The sequence below is a fragment of the Aulonocara sp. 'chitande type north' Nkhata Bay genome, linkage group LG19, assembly GCF_057382095.1.
Source record: "Aulonocara sp. 'chitande type north' Nkhata Bay isolate Kocher_YH1m ecotype deep benthic linkage group LG19, A_spYH_male_GT1.1, whole genome shotgun sequence".
NCBI classification, from domain to species: domain Eukaryota; kingdom Metazoa; phylum Chordata; class Actinopteri; order Cichliformes; family Cichlidae; genus Aulonocara; species Aulonocara sp. 'chitande type north' Nkhata Bay.
In genome coordinates, this window is record NC_141362.1 from 11506457 (window position 1) to 11521424 (window position 14968).

General features: G+C 42.8%; 1 protein-coding gene across 4 annotated transcripts in view; it reads right to left on the reverse strand.

The window, feature by feature from the left end:
- The window catches only part of LOC147306596 (palmitoyltransferase ZDHHC14-like), a 57927-nt gene that overhangs the window by 29341 nt on the left and 13618 nt on the right, over positions 1-14968 (reverse strand). For all 4 annotated transcript variants that reach the window (XM_086275782.1, XM_086275785.1, XM_086275783.1 and 1 more), the window contains exon 3: positions 8271-8431. In XM_086275782.1, the coding sequence (XP_086131908.1) occupies positions 8271-8431 (161 nt within the window). The remainder of the gene's footprint in view (positions 1-8270; positions 8432-14968) is intronic.

Genomic DNA, 14968 nt, shown 5'->3' on the forward strand with positions numbered 1-14968 from the left:
AACTAGGAAGGAGACTGCTGCTGCTTCACCGAGGACTCCTGACCGGAGAACAACGAGACCACCGGGAAAGACCAGGCAAAGACTAGTGCTAAAGTCATTCTTAGGCACGTGGTCCGGCCTGCACCGTGTATCTAAGGGGACAGGGTCAATCCAGGCCAGTGTAACGGCTCCACGCCAAGTTTGTTTGTCACTGTCTGTTATTTCTCTTTTCTCCTGTGAGCTTCAGTGAAACAGCTCTACAGTGACGGCTCTATTTGTGTGCACTCCTTTGTTAGAGTCCCCTGCAGCTCTGTCATCGACTCATCTCTTTCTCCTCACGTCCACGTCACTGTAGATCTGCGAACGAGCCATCAGCAGCCTCGACACAGAGGAGACAAAGACTAGAGAAGATGGCGGTTTTACATCAGCCCCAGTGAAACGACTCCACAGCACACTTGATCATGACACAAACTGTCAAGGGTTTGGATGAACCTGTGTGTTTGTTACATAACACTGCCCTGGGTCTTTGCACGCAGATGCCACATGTAGAAACCGTCACTTCAGACGACATTTAAACACAGGCAGCACCTGTGGCTCACACCTTTGGTCAGTTCTGTTTCTTCCCAATTAGTCGTCTGCACACCTTCCCATGCCTCCGAACAGTTTCTCTGTGTCTCGGCGTGATGATGAACCCTGTTGAGCTTTTCTTTCTTTGATGACGTCCCTCCTTTATCAGGAGATCCATGTAAAAGTAATTCACAGATGCTGAAGTGAAGCTTTGTAACAGAGCCTCTTTCCACTAGCTGCAAACCTTATTACTTATGAGGCCAATAACAATGAAGTCAAACACAAATGTGATCGAGGGCGCTCGCCACCAATGAGCAGAGGGAGGTGAAGCGTGCGGCGGCTTAAGTCTGAGCGTGAATGATGAGAAGACCGTAATTTAAAACAAGGTATTATTCATTCATCCTTGAGACGGGGCAGACGTGTCAGCAATACTGCAGGCAGACGTGGGGTATTTTGAAATTCAAAGAGCCAACCAGGCTTCGGGATGAATTAAACTAGCTCCCAATACAGCAGGTCACTGCGAGAGCATCTCTGATCTCTTCCTAAAGCCTCTGGTGTATTCTGGCTCATTTATCCCCACTTTTTACATTTGGCGAGTTAGCGGTCAAGACTGGGTCAGCATCGACACTGCTCTGTGGACTTCACCATCTATGACCAAACAAATTCAAATCAGTTCCAGCTTTTAGTGGCATTTAACGGTGCAATGGCCAGGATTGAAGGGCCAAATACGCCAGAAGGGAAGAGACGAGCCGTGTCAGACATCTTATGATGCTCAAGAAGCAGCTCGTGATCATAAAAATCATTTCAGGGATAAAAGCTCTTATTTGTGGTGCAGTCTCAAAATTTGCTACCAGCCAAAATACATGAAATGCTCTCAGCAGACCTAAGAGGTGTTAAAAATCCGACGAGCATGTTTGCAGTGTCTTATCACTGCAGACAAAGGAAGCTGTATCTAATGTGATTAAGCTGGCTCCCTTCATAGAGAACGGCTCGAGTTAGTCTCTCTCTGGTAATGGGGTGTGTGTTTGAGCTTGCCATCTAAATCAAGGTTTTGCCAAAGGCGCAGGCAAAGAATAAACACAAAGTAATTAAAAGCAGGGTGCAAGTCAGAAGAGACTTGAGAGTATAATGTGGGTTTGGTGATAAGATTACAGGAAATGTGTTTAATAACTGCAGAACACTTTAGGCCTGTTGTGCTATTACAAACAGTCGTAGTGGACTACTACAGGGTGTGAGCCGTCAACCTCAAAGCATAAAGCTTCAACCTAAGAACATAAAGTGTAAAAATAGAAACAACACAGCACAGTGGAGAAACAGGAGGCACCTCAGCTTTGACTAAAATCGAGTGAACCAATTTGAAATGATAAGTGTTGGATATTTCCCTATGAAGGATCGCGGGCGGATAAAACTGTGTCATCTGCATAACAGCGACACTGACTACTGAAGGATAAAACGAGCTGTGAAATGTGTATCAAGAATAGGGATGGGTACCGGTATCGGTTCTGACATAAACGGTAGTAACCAGACCAAAAAGCAGCGCACATTTCGGTGCTTTTTTTTTTTTCCCTGAGCTGTGATACACTTTAGATTCTAGCCAATCATTTTACGTTTCCGTAGGATAACAGGATAGTAGGCAGGCCCAGGTACGTACGTTCTTTTAGAGCTAGGGCTGGGCGATATATCAAAAATTTATCGTTACCGAAATGTATGACTCTCATCGACGTCATTTTGCCCATGTCGGTAAATTCGGTATTTAAAAAAAAAGAAAAGGCATGTGCAGGTTGGCAATGTTCATGTCCCTTTAAGACGCTGTGCTACATTACAGACTTAACGGGGTGGAGTCACATGACTCTACTACCTGTAACAAGACGAGACACGGGTGACCAAATGGAGGACGATTTAAATGTTGAAGCAGCAGCGACAGAGGTAGAGCTGGTGGAGGAGGAAGAGGAGATGGTTGTTTTTTGGTTTTTTTTGTGTCCCGTTTGGATCTTTAGCCATCAGAATTGTTGTCTTAAGGCCAAGAAAGATGCCAAGCGGATTTATTTTACCAAGTGGATCATCATGGCCTTGCCATATTGGTCCATTTGATTGACCTTTATTATAATTATGAATTTATTTTATTTTCAGTTGCTACAAACGGGACAGACATGACTGGGGGATAGGACAGGGAGAAAGAATGAAAGAAAGAGAGGGAGAGAAAGAAAACCAAAGGGGAGAAGAGACAGTGAGAAGGGGGGGGGAAGAAAGAGAAGAAAGAAAAAAGAAAAAAAAACACCTGGGTCACCTGTATGGAGAAAAAAAAAACAGAAGAGAAAGCAAACAACAAAGAGCAACATAATAAAAAAAAAAAAAAAAAAGAGGACATGGTTGTTAACAAAAAAAATGCATCATCAATCGTTTGGCAACATTTTGGATTCAACAAGGATGATATTGATCAAAAAATTGTTAAATGTAAACTCTGCAAAAAGACTGTTGCGTCAAGTCAAGGTAACACAAGTTCAGTTCAGTTAATAAATCTTAACCACTAAAAGTACTTACTACTATTGTCTTCATTTATTTTCAGTGACATTTTACAGTCCTTTAAAGTGGTAATAATATAATTGCAATGAATAGGTCTAGGGGGAATAATATTATCAAAATAACTGGAGGAACTATGCTGCCTGCCACAGCCCCATCAAAAGAAAAAGAAAAAAACGTTTGTTTTTTTTTGGGCACTTGGGGTGGTTATCGTCCATTTATCGTTATCGAGGTTAACTGCTCAATTTATCGTGATACTGATTTTAGGCCATATCGCCCAGCCCTGTTTAGAGCAGAGCTACAGATTACAAAGTCTGGCTGTACTTCACTGCAAAAGATGCAAACTCAGCAGCCTGCAACAAGTGCTTTAAGCTGATACTGTGATACTGTCAAAGGAGGCAACACCTCAAATCCGATGAAACACCTGGCGACGCATAGCGTTTTGTTTTTTTTTAAAGCCGAGAAATGCGGCGTATTTGATAGCTTGCTGCGAGACCTCACACCGAGCGCATCTACTGCGGGTGTGGTGCCTGTTATCGGACCCGGAGTTAGCAACATCCCCCAAAAACACGAAGAGTAGAGTCCTGGCCCCTAGCCCTGCCAGTGTAGCAGAAATGATGACTGATGATGATGGCAGCAGTAGCAGCCGTTCTTCTCTGCGTGAGTAGCTTAATGTTGTTCGTGTGTAATTTACATTGAGTAGGCTAACCACGTTATTACATTAATGCATGTAAGGTGAACTAGCAAACATCATCATAGTTACATGCGGCTGTCTTCTTGTTTGATGGCAGATGCTCCCTTCACCCTGGCCAAAAAGGCTAAAATGACCAAAGAAAAAGTGGAAAACAGCTAAACATGAGAGGTTTTTGGACAAAGTTTGTGTTTTTTCCATTGTTTAAGCACTGCTTCCAGCCAAGAGTGATACCATATATGCCCCATAGCTGCAGAAAAGGCTAACATTGTTATCTTTTCACAAAAAACAGCTGAACATGAGAGGTTTTTGGATCAATTTTATGTTCTCCATTCTTTAAGCACCGGTTTGAGCACCGTTTAAGCACCGGCACCGTTTCAAAAGTACCGGTTTGGCACCGGTATCGGATAAACCTATACGATACCCATCCCTAATCAAGAACAAAAGGACCTAGAATGGATCCTTGAGGGATCCCGCCTTTAGTGGAACATTTATAACTTCATCCATTAAACTGAGCACAATTCGGTTTTCTGAGTGCTTTCAAACTTTTTTCTTCTCCTGTATAATCAATTAGTCAATCAGACACGAGGAACATCACAGGACCATACACAGAGAGATATATGTACAGCGATAAGGAAAATAAATCATGTATTTCATGTGGTTCTACCTTCAAACATCTAGCGAGGAAAAAACGAAATGTGGCTGTATCCCCTACTGATGTCCCCATCCTTCCTCCAGCAGTCCACGCTTTAAGCCTTCCAAAATCTATTTCCTCTGCTGGCCTTGAGTCTGGCTGGTAGCTTTGGAAAAACAGCGAGGCTGTCCTGACATTCACCAACTGGCCTGGACCACATTAAGTGGGAAAAAGGAAACCGGCAGCTCTGACCATCCTTCCCTCTGATTAATGCTTCAGAGTCTTTCGGATTTGGCATGTGATAGCTGAACTGATGCCAGCCCGTCTAGTCCTGACATATTGGGCAGGCAGGCAGACATGCACACACGTCAAATGTAGCAAACTGAAGAGAAATCAGCTCTTGTCTCAAGTTCAGGTTGAGATAAACAACAAGCTGTGCTGCCTTTCCTGACCTCAGACGTCCTCCTCCAATGATTAACTGCACTAAGCAGAGTGACAGGACAGTGAGAATGTGGATCACAAAAACTGCATTATGTCTCATAACTCTCAAATGTCTGCTTGTCCAAACATGCCGCATATTTGATTCAGGAATTTAGGCCGACCACTCTGAATATCCGCTCACGACGATGGCATCACAGGTCGAGCATCAGCATCGTGAATGCAGGGATGCTGAGAGGCCTCGTACCGTACACACATCTGCCCCTCTGGTGTTGAGCCAACCGATCAATAAGAGCGGTGTCATTTTTGACCCTTGCAGTACTTTAACCTGAAAACATCATTATTTATGTATGAGGTAAGGGATTTATGGCGCTATATGCACTCAGAACACAAAACATGCAATGCATTCAAAATTTCCTGAAATATCTAGTTCTGATTTATATTTCCGTTAACACAATTCGTTTTAGCTTTGGTTACTTTAGTGCTCAACACCATCACCTTGTTTTACCTGGGATTCTCTCTCTCACACACACACACACACACACACACACACACACACACACACACACACACACACGGCTCGGTCAATATACAAACACAGGTGTCCATTTCCAAAAACATCTCAATTTCTGCTCATTCATAAAACTGAGTCAGCGCCGTTTGCAGAGGTTTGATTTCATGTATCCTAAAGCAGCGTAGTACTGTGGATACTGAACATAAATGTAGTAAATGGTTAAAAAAAGAAATAAGGGTGGATGTAGAGTTGGCTGTAGTAATGCTATAGGAAAAAAAAGAAACCAAAGCAGCACCTGAGCACATGGGAAACAGGCCTGGAGCGGAGCAGAGACATTACATTATGGCAGCGCATGTGAAGTTCCCCCTGCTCACAAAGCTGCTTCGCTATTATGAATATCTGCACAGTTACATAAGCACATATTAGGTTTGAAATAAAAAAAAAAAAAAAAAAAAAAAAAAGAAGAGAGATGAGAGCCGTCTGAATCAGAAGATATAGCTGCCAGGAGTGAGTCGTGTTGCAAGTAAGAGAGGAGGAACTGAAGAAGGAGCGCACGACAAAAGCATGGCTGTGGAAATTCACTGACACCTGAAAACTAGACAAAAATGGTTTTGTTTTTTTGCTTTTTAAATCTCTCTTTTAAATCCCAGCTGTGAAGATGAGAGTGCCTGAAAGAGACGGGCACATGCTGGGCTAGTTGTTGCTGGGACTTGAAAGGGATGATCAAGTTAAGAGCTAACACATGTGGCTGCTAATGTCTTGCATATCAAGCTTCCACGCCATCGCCAGAACCAAAAAAAGAACTGTGAGAGCATGCACCCAGGAGGAGGAGATGATAGTGTTTAAATGGAAAAAGTAACAGGAGGCGTGAGAAGAGACAGGAGCTCTATGGAAAACACATTTGAACAAAGTTTTTACCACGTATGAAGCGTGTGCATGTGTGTGAGACCCTCATGCCATTACAGGTGAGGTTCTTTCAAATTGCACATAATAAGATCTACAATGGTACCAATAATTAGGCAGCCTATTAATCTACTGTCATGCAGAGGATTGGATGGAATATAGACTACAATCCTGGAACGTAAAAATTAAGGTGAACACTCTCGTGGCACAGCAATCTTAATATACACCCATAGGTTACCTTAGTGAATGACCGAAAGACATTTCGGCTAATGATTCTCATGTCTGTCGTTTTTTCACTTGGGACCCGCGTAGAGATTTGACTGTAATATTGTTTGAACCTATCCTAATTCATGCAAATCCTGCATCTACAGGTTACAAAGAAGAGTTAAATATGATGGGAATGAATACCAAAACAAAAAAAAAAATTATCGTATGCTGCTTCATGCCTCTAATCATTTCACAACCTGTGCACAAAGAATCAGCCAGACATCAATCATCAGTCTGTGAGTAAGAGGTTCCAGTTTGGAGACCGCCTGCTTGGAAATGCACAGCACAAAAGCCAGTTGGGTGGGGGTAGAGGGGGTAAAGAGGTATTTGGGTCAACATTTTTCATATTTTCGGCCTTTCATTTGTTTATCCTCTGGAATACCAACATAACATACTTCTGCACAACTCTTTCTCAGCCCCGCCGCTCCGAGCTCTCTGTACTGTACCTTCCCTCCAAAAGCTTTTAAGTCTCCTAATGAGATTAATTAAGCCGGTCCAGAGTTTGTTTAATGAGGCCCTAGTGGCCTGAAGCACGGAAAAAGACCCATGGCTGGGAAACGGGAGCTTTGCATTCCAAATACAAAACAAAAAAAGAAAAGAAAAACAGCAGAACTTTAAAGAAGGCTTTAAAAATAGGCTTTGCAAAGTTAAACCATCAGTTAAGTGGTGGTAATCCATTTAGCTACAGAGCAGCTGGACACATTTACAGATCAGTGAGTCAGTGACTAAAATGGATACAGTTTCCAGTGCAAATTCCAGTCTGGAGGACCCTTGATTGTTTCCTTTCCTTCTCTGAATGAAGCCTCAGGAAGCAGACTACACTCCCACCATCGTTGGACAAGTTTAGTGACTTCCATCAATCTTTGTCTAATTCACTTCTGATCAGGTCAGTTGCCTCCCTTTACATTTTGCTTGGATCAAGCTACAAAGCACAACTTCAGCAGCTCTAATTTAAATAAAAAGAATTAATTTCAGTGACTTCAGAGCTTGCCATCACCTTTGATGTGTAATCAAACGTTTGCTACTGCCACCAAGTCTCTCAGATGGGAGAAGCAGCACTTTTAGGCGTGCTCACAGCGAAGTGGGCCTTCATTTTTAACTGCTGTCCACGTTTCTCAACATTGCCAGCAGCCTCCTAGCACTAGCTTGTAGTAATGCACTCGTACATGCATCGCCTCAGTATCTGTGCACCGATACGACATTACGCACGCGGGGTTTTTTTCCCGCATATCAGCTGATTTTGCAGTTTGCTTTGGTGACAAAATAGAATCAAACAGCAGGAAAAAAAACACTCAGTGACACAGCAACAAATTTCATTAACAGGTCCACATCTCAAAATAATATTGGCTGTTTTTTGACTCATGCTTGTGCTCTGCTGCCAGTAATTCACTTACCTCATATCAAGTATCTCCTAATGCATCAACAGTCTTATCTTTCATATGACAAATTAGATTTGGAACTTATCAAAAGATAATTTATGAGTAAGCGTTACATCAAAGCCCATTTGGTTAAAGTAGCGCCAAGAACTCATCTCATCCTGGATGTAAAGTGCTGTTACAGTCAGTCGGAGCTGGATTCCCGAAAACAAACACTACACACACAGAATGCTCATGAGCCACGTGCTCATGTACCTATAATCTAATCAAATAATAACTAAACAGTGTGATGTGATCAATATAGGTCTCCCTTTATTGTAGCACAAAAATGCAAACTTCAGTTCAGTAACAGGTTTTGATCCCAGTGTTTTGGGGGTTTACCTATCTGCCTCTCCAGGTCGGCGGCCTCGTCTGGGCTGGCCCTGGGCAGCACTCCGGGGTCACTGAAGCTTGTTCTCAGGAGCGTCCCCAGCACAAACAGAAACAGCACACCTCCTATGACCGGGATGACTGGAGTCAACTGCTGCGCCAGGAACGGACAACTGTAGGACAAGGAGAGGCGATGAGGAAAAGATGAGCAACAATGACGGCAGAAACGCAGTCTTGGTGTAACACTGGACAAACGCCGGCAGGCTGCCTAGCTCGATTTAATCGTTAGCACATAACGGACACCAGCGGAGACGAGCGCGGAAACTGATGAAGTGGAAACACCAAACTCTCGCTGCTTAATGACCAGTAAGTGGATATGACCGCTTAATAGACCGACACACATGTAAGAGTCAGTCCCCTGTGTTTTAATCTGCTTTAATGAGACAAACTCACATAATCCCATTAAACATCCAACAGCGCAGGTGGTTATTACAGTAATCACATTTAGGTCCCACAGAGGCAGGACACAGGCTGCTGCATCCCATTTCATCTGTTACACTGTGGTCTGCTGGATCAGATTTGAGGTCCGCAAAGAGGAACTACTCCAGACAAGGACGGCTGAAGGAACATGTGGCAGCCGTATGCTGTGAGGGATGTTGCTGAGGAATGCAGAGCAGCACTGCCACACTGGCAGGACTGAGCACATGCCGCCGACATGTTATGCAGTTTATGGAAACAGCAAACCATGCAGCGTGCGTGTTTTTCCCCCCGTTATCTTTTACTCGCTGTGTGATGTCACTCACCAGTTTTGTGCTCTGTATTTTGAACACATTTTTGGGTAACTGAGCTGTACCCATAAACTTCATGGGCCACTAAGTAAGCACACACACCAGCGAATCAGTAAACATGGTTTTTCATGCTGTACTATGCAGCTCGACTCGTCTTGGAACCAGCCTCGAGCGGCCAGCAGAGAAAGTGCAGATGTTTAGCATCGGCTTCTTTTTCCAGCTCAGGTTGGTTTTATCACGCTGGTCTTCAGATGAAGCACCTTAGGGGTATGATATGTGCCAACACCAGTTAATCTGGAAGAAGGGCGACCGTGGCTCAGGGGGTTGGGAATCGCATCTGTAACCGGAAGGTCGCTGGTTCGATCCCTGGGCTCTCTGTCCTGGTCATTGTGTCCTTGGGCAAGACACTTTACCCTACTTGCCTACTGGTGTTGGCCAGAGGGGCCGATGGCGCGATATGGCAGCCTCGCTTCTGTCAGTCTGCCCCAGGGCAGCTGTGGCTACAACTGTAGCTGCCTCCACCAGTGTATGAATGTGAGAGTGAATAAATAGTGGTATTGTAAAGCGCTTTGGGTGCCTTGAAAAGCGCTATATAAATCCAATCCATTATTATTATTATTATTATTATTAATCTGCTGAACTGGGCCATATTTAGATTTGCCATGCTGGGTTCTTCTAACGATAGTGGTCTGAGTAGACGCACATTTGAACTGGGATCCAGCGTCTTCTGTCCTCTCATAAGAAAAGAGTGTAGAAGTTACACATCCTGCCGCCATCAGTTCATTTTGGTGTGAAGTTAAAAATAAAATCTAGATAAGAGGCTCTGTGAGATGAATACCAAGTAAAAGATTTTATGACTCAGAAAGACTGAAGCTGACCTGAGCTGTACCCTGGCTGAGTGCAGACAGTCCAGTCCTGCTGCTCTCTGCATCCACAGCGACACAGAGCTCAGCAGAAAACTCTCGACTGTCAGTGGGAGGCTGCAGACGGCACGGCTCCCAGCAGGATGCCGTTTCTCCTGCTCTCCTTGGTAATTCATTGCTTCAAATTTGAATCTCATTTCTTTTACGTCAATATAAGTTTTGAATGATTTAAAAACGCTGCCTTCTCTTTTTAGGACGTGGACACTCTGTGTGCTTCACACCTCCTGCTTCTACACTCACCACAGCAGAGATATCATCCTCTAACACCAATCAAACAGAGCATGTTCTCGTCACGGGACGAGGCAGCAGTGCAGCCCACTTTTATTTATAGAAATCTGAAAAAATATCATCACCAATTCAACTGTAAATATTAAAATGTGCACAAATCAGGCTGCTCTTCACCTCCATGTGTGTTTTAGTGTTTAAATACTCTCATATTGCTCATTGTGCTGTATTTATCACATAGATATGTATGAGTAGTATAATATTTTTTTCTATAAAAACCCAACTAGGGCCTATGCTATAAATTGCAGGTTTTAAACATAAGGCCAAGAGGCAAAGAGGCCCACAGGACATCTCTGCAACACGTGAAGGAGGACACAGATTTTGGTCTTCTAACTGTATTCTCAGTTTAGGTTTTACTGCTCGTCCTGCTGATGAGGACGTCCCCACAGTCTTTCACACTACAATGACAGAAAAACAAATGACAGAAGTTGTCCACCCCCCCAATAGAAATTTATGTTTTGGTTTGTTTTTAATAGCGTGTCCACAGTAAAATCCATGAATGTAAATAAAAAAAAAAAAAAAAACAGGGTATTTTTGGTGAATTACCGAAACCTTTCTGCTTTATAATTCCAGGACAGTGAAAAATGAGCACTGAGAAGGGTTCCTGTAAATCTACAGATCTTTTTACAGTTTAAGCTCACAGAGTTGTGCCGACAGATTTCTTTCATTAAATCGAGCAGCATTTTTTCCTCGTGTAGTGAAACACACGTGCAGTTAAATTCTTTTCTTATATTGAGCAGCACAGTGATTAAATGTGCAGCTAAACTGACAGAGGGGAGCATGAGGGGCGGGGACAGGAGAACTGGACTATGGAGCCGGCCCTGCCATTGATCCCTCTGAGCTGGGAGACACAAGCTGACTGGGAAACTGCTCTAAGTTGCTCTACTGCTAAGAAGCTGCAAAATGTGTGTTTTTAGAAACTTAGCTGTAACTGAAAGACTGGAAACAAATCAAACTGCACCGAGAGGACTGTGCTGGTGCCAAAAACACATTTTTAGCAAAGAACATTAAACGTAAAAAATGTTTCCATCGAGCTCGTTCTCGTGTTGACATTCAGAACTTTCCCATGCCGTCCAAACTGCTTTTTTCTCTTGATGGTTTGTTTAACCTTGTGGTGTCTAAGTAACTTTTTCACTTTCTTTAACCTAAAATGCACAAACTAGTAATCTACTCTAAGCTCATTTCAAACACATCCTGGCAGTTTATTCAGGACTCTAAGCCATGTACTTCCCATAATTCAGTAGGGTGTATAACCACGTGTAGCAGCAGCGAGCTGGAGCAATCAGTGACTTTATCGCTCTCTCATATAACTGTGGAGGCGACCCAGCAGTTATTTACATGCAGCTCTCTTTAGGTTAAACTAACCTTAACTAACCCTGGTCTAAACTTCAGTCTCATGGTGACAGACCCTCTCTGTGGCAGGTCCCAGACTCTGGATATCAGATTTGCACAAACGCTCAAACATCATAAATCGTTACTAAAGACACATTTTTATAGTCTGGCTTTAAACACACGTTGACCTAAACATTTTGGTTTTAACAGTCGTTGTTGTTTTTGTTATTGACATTTTATTTATTTTTCTATATTTTACTGCATTATTGTTGTGCATTTTATTTATTGTAGTGGCATTTTACAACCAGTGTAGGCCGAGCTCCAGCTGCCAGACAGCTGGCCTCACATCTGACTCTAGAGAGGAGTTCATGGTCTGTCAGGTGCTTAAATCATCAGCCCTCCACCACCGTGCTGACAGCTGGTATGAGGTGTTGGGTTTTCTCCAAAGGTGCTGCTGTTCGTTCTGGGAAGGGTTTCCCTTCCAAACCAGCCATACTTGTTCATGCTTGTAAACAACAGCACTGACGTGAATTGTAGTCTTTAACATGCCAACTTAGGACCGTCTTTTTTGTATTTCTCTGAGCTTTGCAGACTGAGGGGAATTTGCTGTGACATCCACCCAGGAGTGGACGTCACACACGTGAATCCTCCAGATCTGCAAACTGCTACAACATCTGCTTACACTTGATAAGATAATCAAGGGCATCTGATTATCAGCTGATATTCTGTCTGTATAACTTCAATAAGCAATAAGTTAAGCTAATAAAACAATAGCATAGCATACAGGGGGATTGTTTTAGCCATTAATAAATGAGCCTGCAGCTTGATGCTGGAGGGTGAATCACAGCAGCTGACAGAGACCCACAGCCTGCCTCTGTCAGTCTACATCTGTCCCATGGAAACACACAATTTCAAAGTCTTGTGTCATTACAGAGCATCTTTTCATCCGCCTGCTCAATCTTGCCTCTATTCACTATGATTGGTCACACACCACATTAATGAATCCTCTAATTAGAAGTGCTAATGGGAAATCGTTACAGTTGTAAAAAGCTTGGCAGACCTCGTGTGAGGGTGCTGCATCTGTAACAATTAACCCAAAGCTGAGATCTGCACAATTCTGAAGTAATCAAAATCAAACTGAAACGATCATTTAGAAATGAATACATGATGGACTGCGGGGAAGGTTCTCTTTCTGCTGACCAACAAAGTGCACGTGAATGTGCGCTCTGTGGCAAACAAAAACATGTCTTACATTTCAAAACTTGTCATTCAGCGAATGCCTACAGAGAAGTCTGAGAGAGCAGAGCGAAAACCTGCTGCCTGTGTCCTCAGGTGCTGTGTCTCAATGTGTCAGACATGGGGAACATAATGAAAAGGCAGTCATGTGTGATAGAAAGTGACAGGTGGGTAGAGCTGGGCAGAGATTAAGCACTAAAGCCATTAGAGGAGCAGGACAGGAGCGACATGAAGCCTGCCTCTTCTATCCACATGGATCGATAGAAAAACACGGACATGCTCTAGGCAACCAACATCTCGCCTGGTTTAAGATCTTCCTGACAAAGTCTTTAAAAAAACCTTTATCAGCCACCGAACACGGAGCGTAAAGCCTACAGGCCACTCTCACTGCCTTCAAGCTTTGAAACGAGCAGAAATTCACAAGGAAATTCAAATTTGCATCTTTACTTCTCTTTACTTGACACAAAATCTTATATTTAACTGGGCCTTTGTTGCCATGGAGACGGACAGTATCCAATGTCAGACATGGTAAATTTCGAAGGGGGATGTGGTTACCCTGGAAACAGCCACAGGAGTGAGGCTGAAGCTTCCAAGGAACAAGAAAAAAAACCCACAAAAATACATTTAAAAAAAAAAAAAATGAGACAAGACAGCACGATTGCTTCGATACAGCCCTTTTAGGTGTCTCAAGAAATCGTTTGATTAATAAAGACAAAGAACTGCTGTTGATGTGATCCACAAAGACCACAGGTGAAATCTCAATACATGTGCCTAAATAGGAACAAACAGTGACTTATCTGATGTTGGTATCATCGCAGTGACAGTGAAACAGAAAAAATGCCTGTTATTTATTACAACCTACGAGTTTATGGGCCTTTGACGAAGTTTATGAGCAGAGTGAACTCAATGCTGTGAGTTCACCCAGCTCGCAGTGAGTCTGTTGTGTTATTTTACAAAACCTGTTCATTTCCTCGTTTGTCATCTATACTAAAAAAGACTAATCCTGATAAAAGACGGTGAGCAGTACGGGGGGGAATTAACTTTCACTATTAAACGCAAGTTAAAATGAACAGCTGCCCTGTTTGTTTAAACATTTAAAAGGTTTCCACACCAAAGAGGACCTTTGTAAGCTGGCGTCTAGTGAACTGTACAGCAGAGTTTCATATGTGAATGTAAAAATCAAAGCTCAGTTTCAGCTCCTGTTTACAGAAAGTCGGCTGTGTCCACTCCGACACATCAGTGCTGTCAACTAGGGCTGCCACGATTAGTCGACTATCACAATCGTCAACGACTGATTTAATAGTCGACGCGTCGTTTGAAGCTTTGTAAGATCACAAAAGACGCAGGAATAAGTAGTAGGATTTAAGAGTGTAATAACGGACTGAAACAGAAGATGGCAGCATTGCATGTACAAGGATGCCAGCTGCCGTTAAACCCTGAAGAAGAAGAAGAAGAAGAAGCTGTGTCCCAGAATTCATAGCGCAGCCCAGCTCAGTTTCCAACAATGGCAGCAGCTAGTTAGTTTTAATATTACTCTTATTATTCTTTCTGGGTCACAAAATAAACGTTTAATATGTTTTCAGGCGAGAATGTAGCTGTGTAAATCTCAAATATCTGCTCAGTTTATCAAGACACCACATATTTTCAAAAGCGCTCCGACGTTTTCGGAGACGTCTGTTACTCACTAGCTTGATAGCTAGCCAGGGCAAGGCTCACTAGAGCCCGTGAGAACACCGGACTCCTGGCTTCAAACCCACCGCCCTCGTTCGCTACTCAGGTTAAACATGATATATAAGGCACTTAGATAACTTAAAAATGTTATTGTTTGGCTTTTTTTTTCAGTATTTTATTTGTTCCTGAGTAAATCGGTTTGGCTGAGATTAACGTTTTTACACAGCTGAATAAATGTCAAGCAGACAGCTGATTATCAGAAGTGTGAGATGCTGGAGAATATAGGTGTCCTGTTATATTTTAGATAGCAAGGAGTTTATTAAACTTCACCGAAACAATCTGCAAATTTCATTAAAATTTAATAAACTACCATCTTGTCTTTATTTTTAGTTAGCACATACCTTAAACACTTAAAGCTGTAAGCTAATAATAGTTATATAAGAGCAGATGCTGCTGGTGCAATAAGCTGTACGTT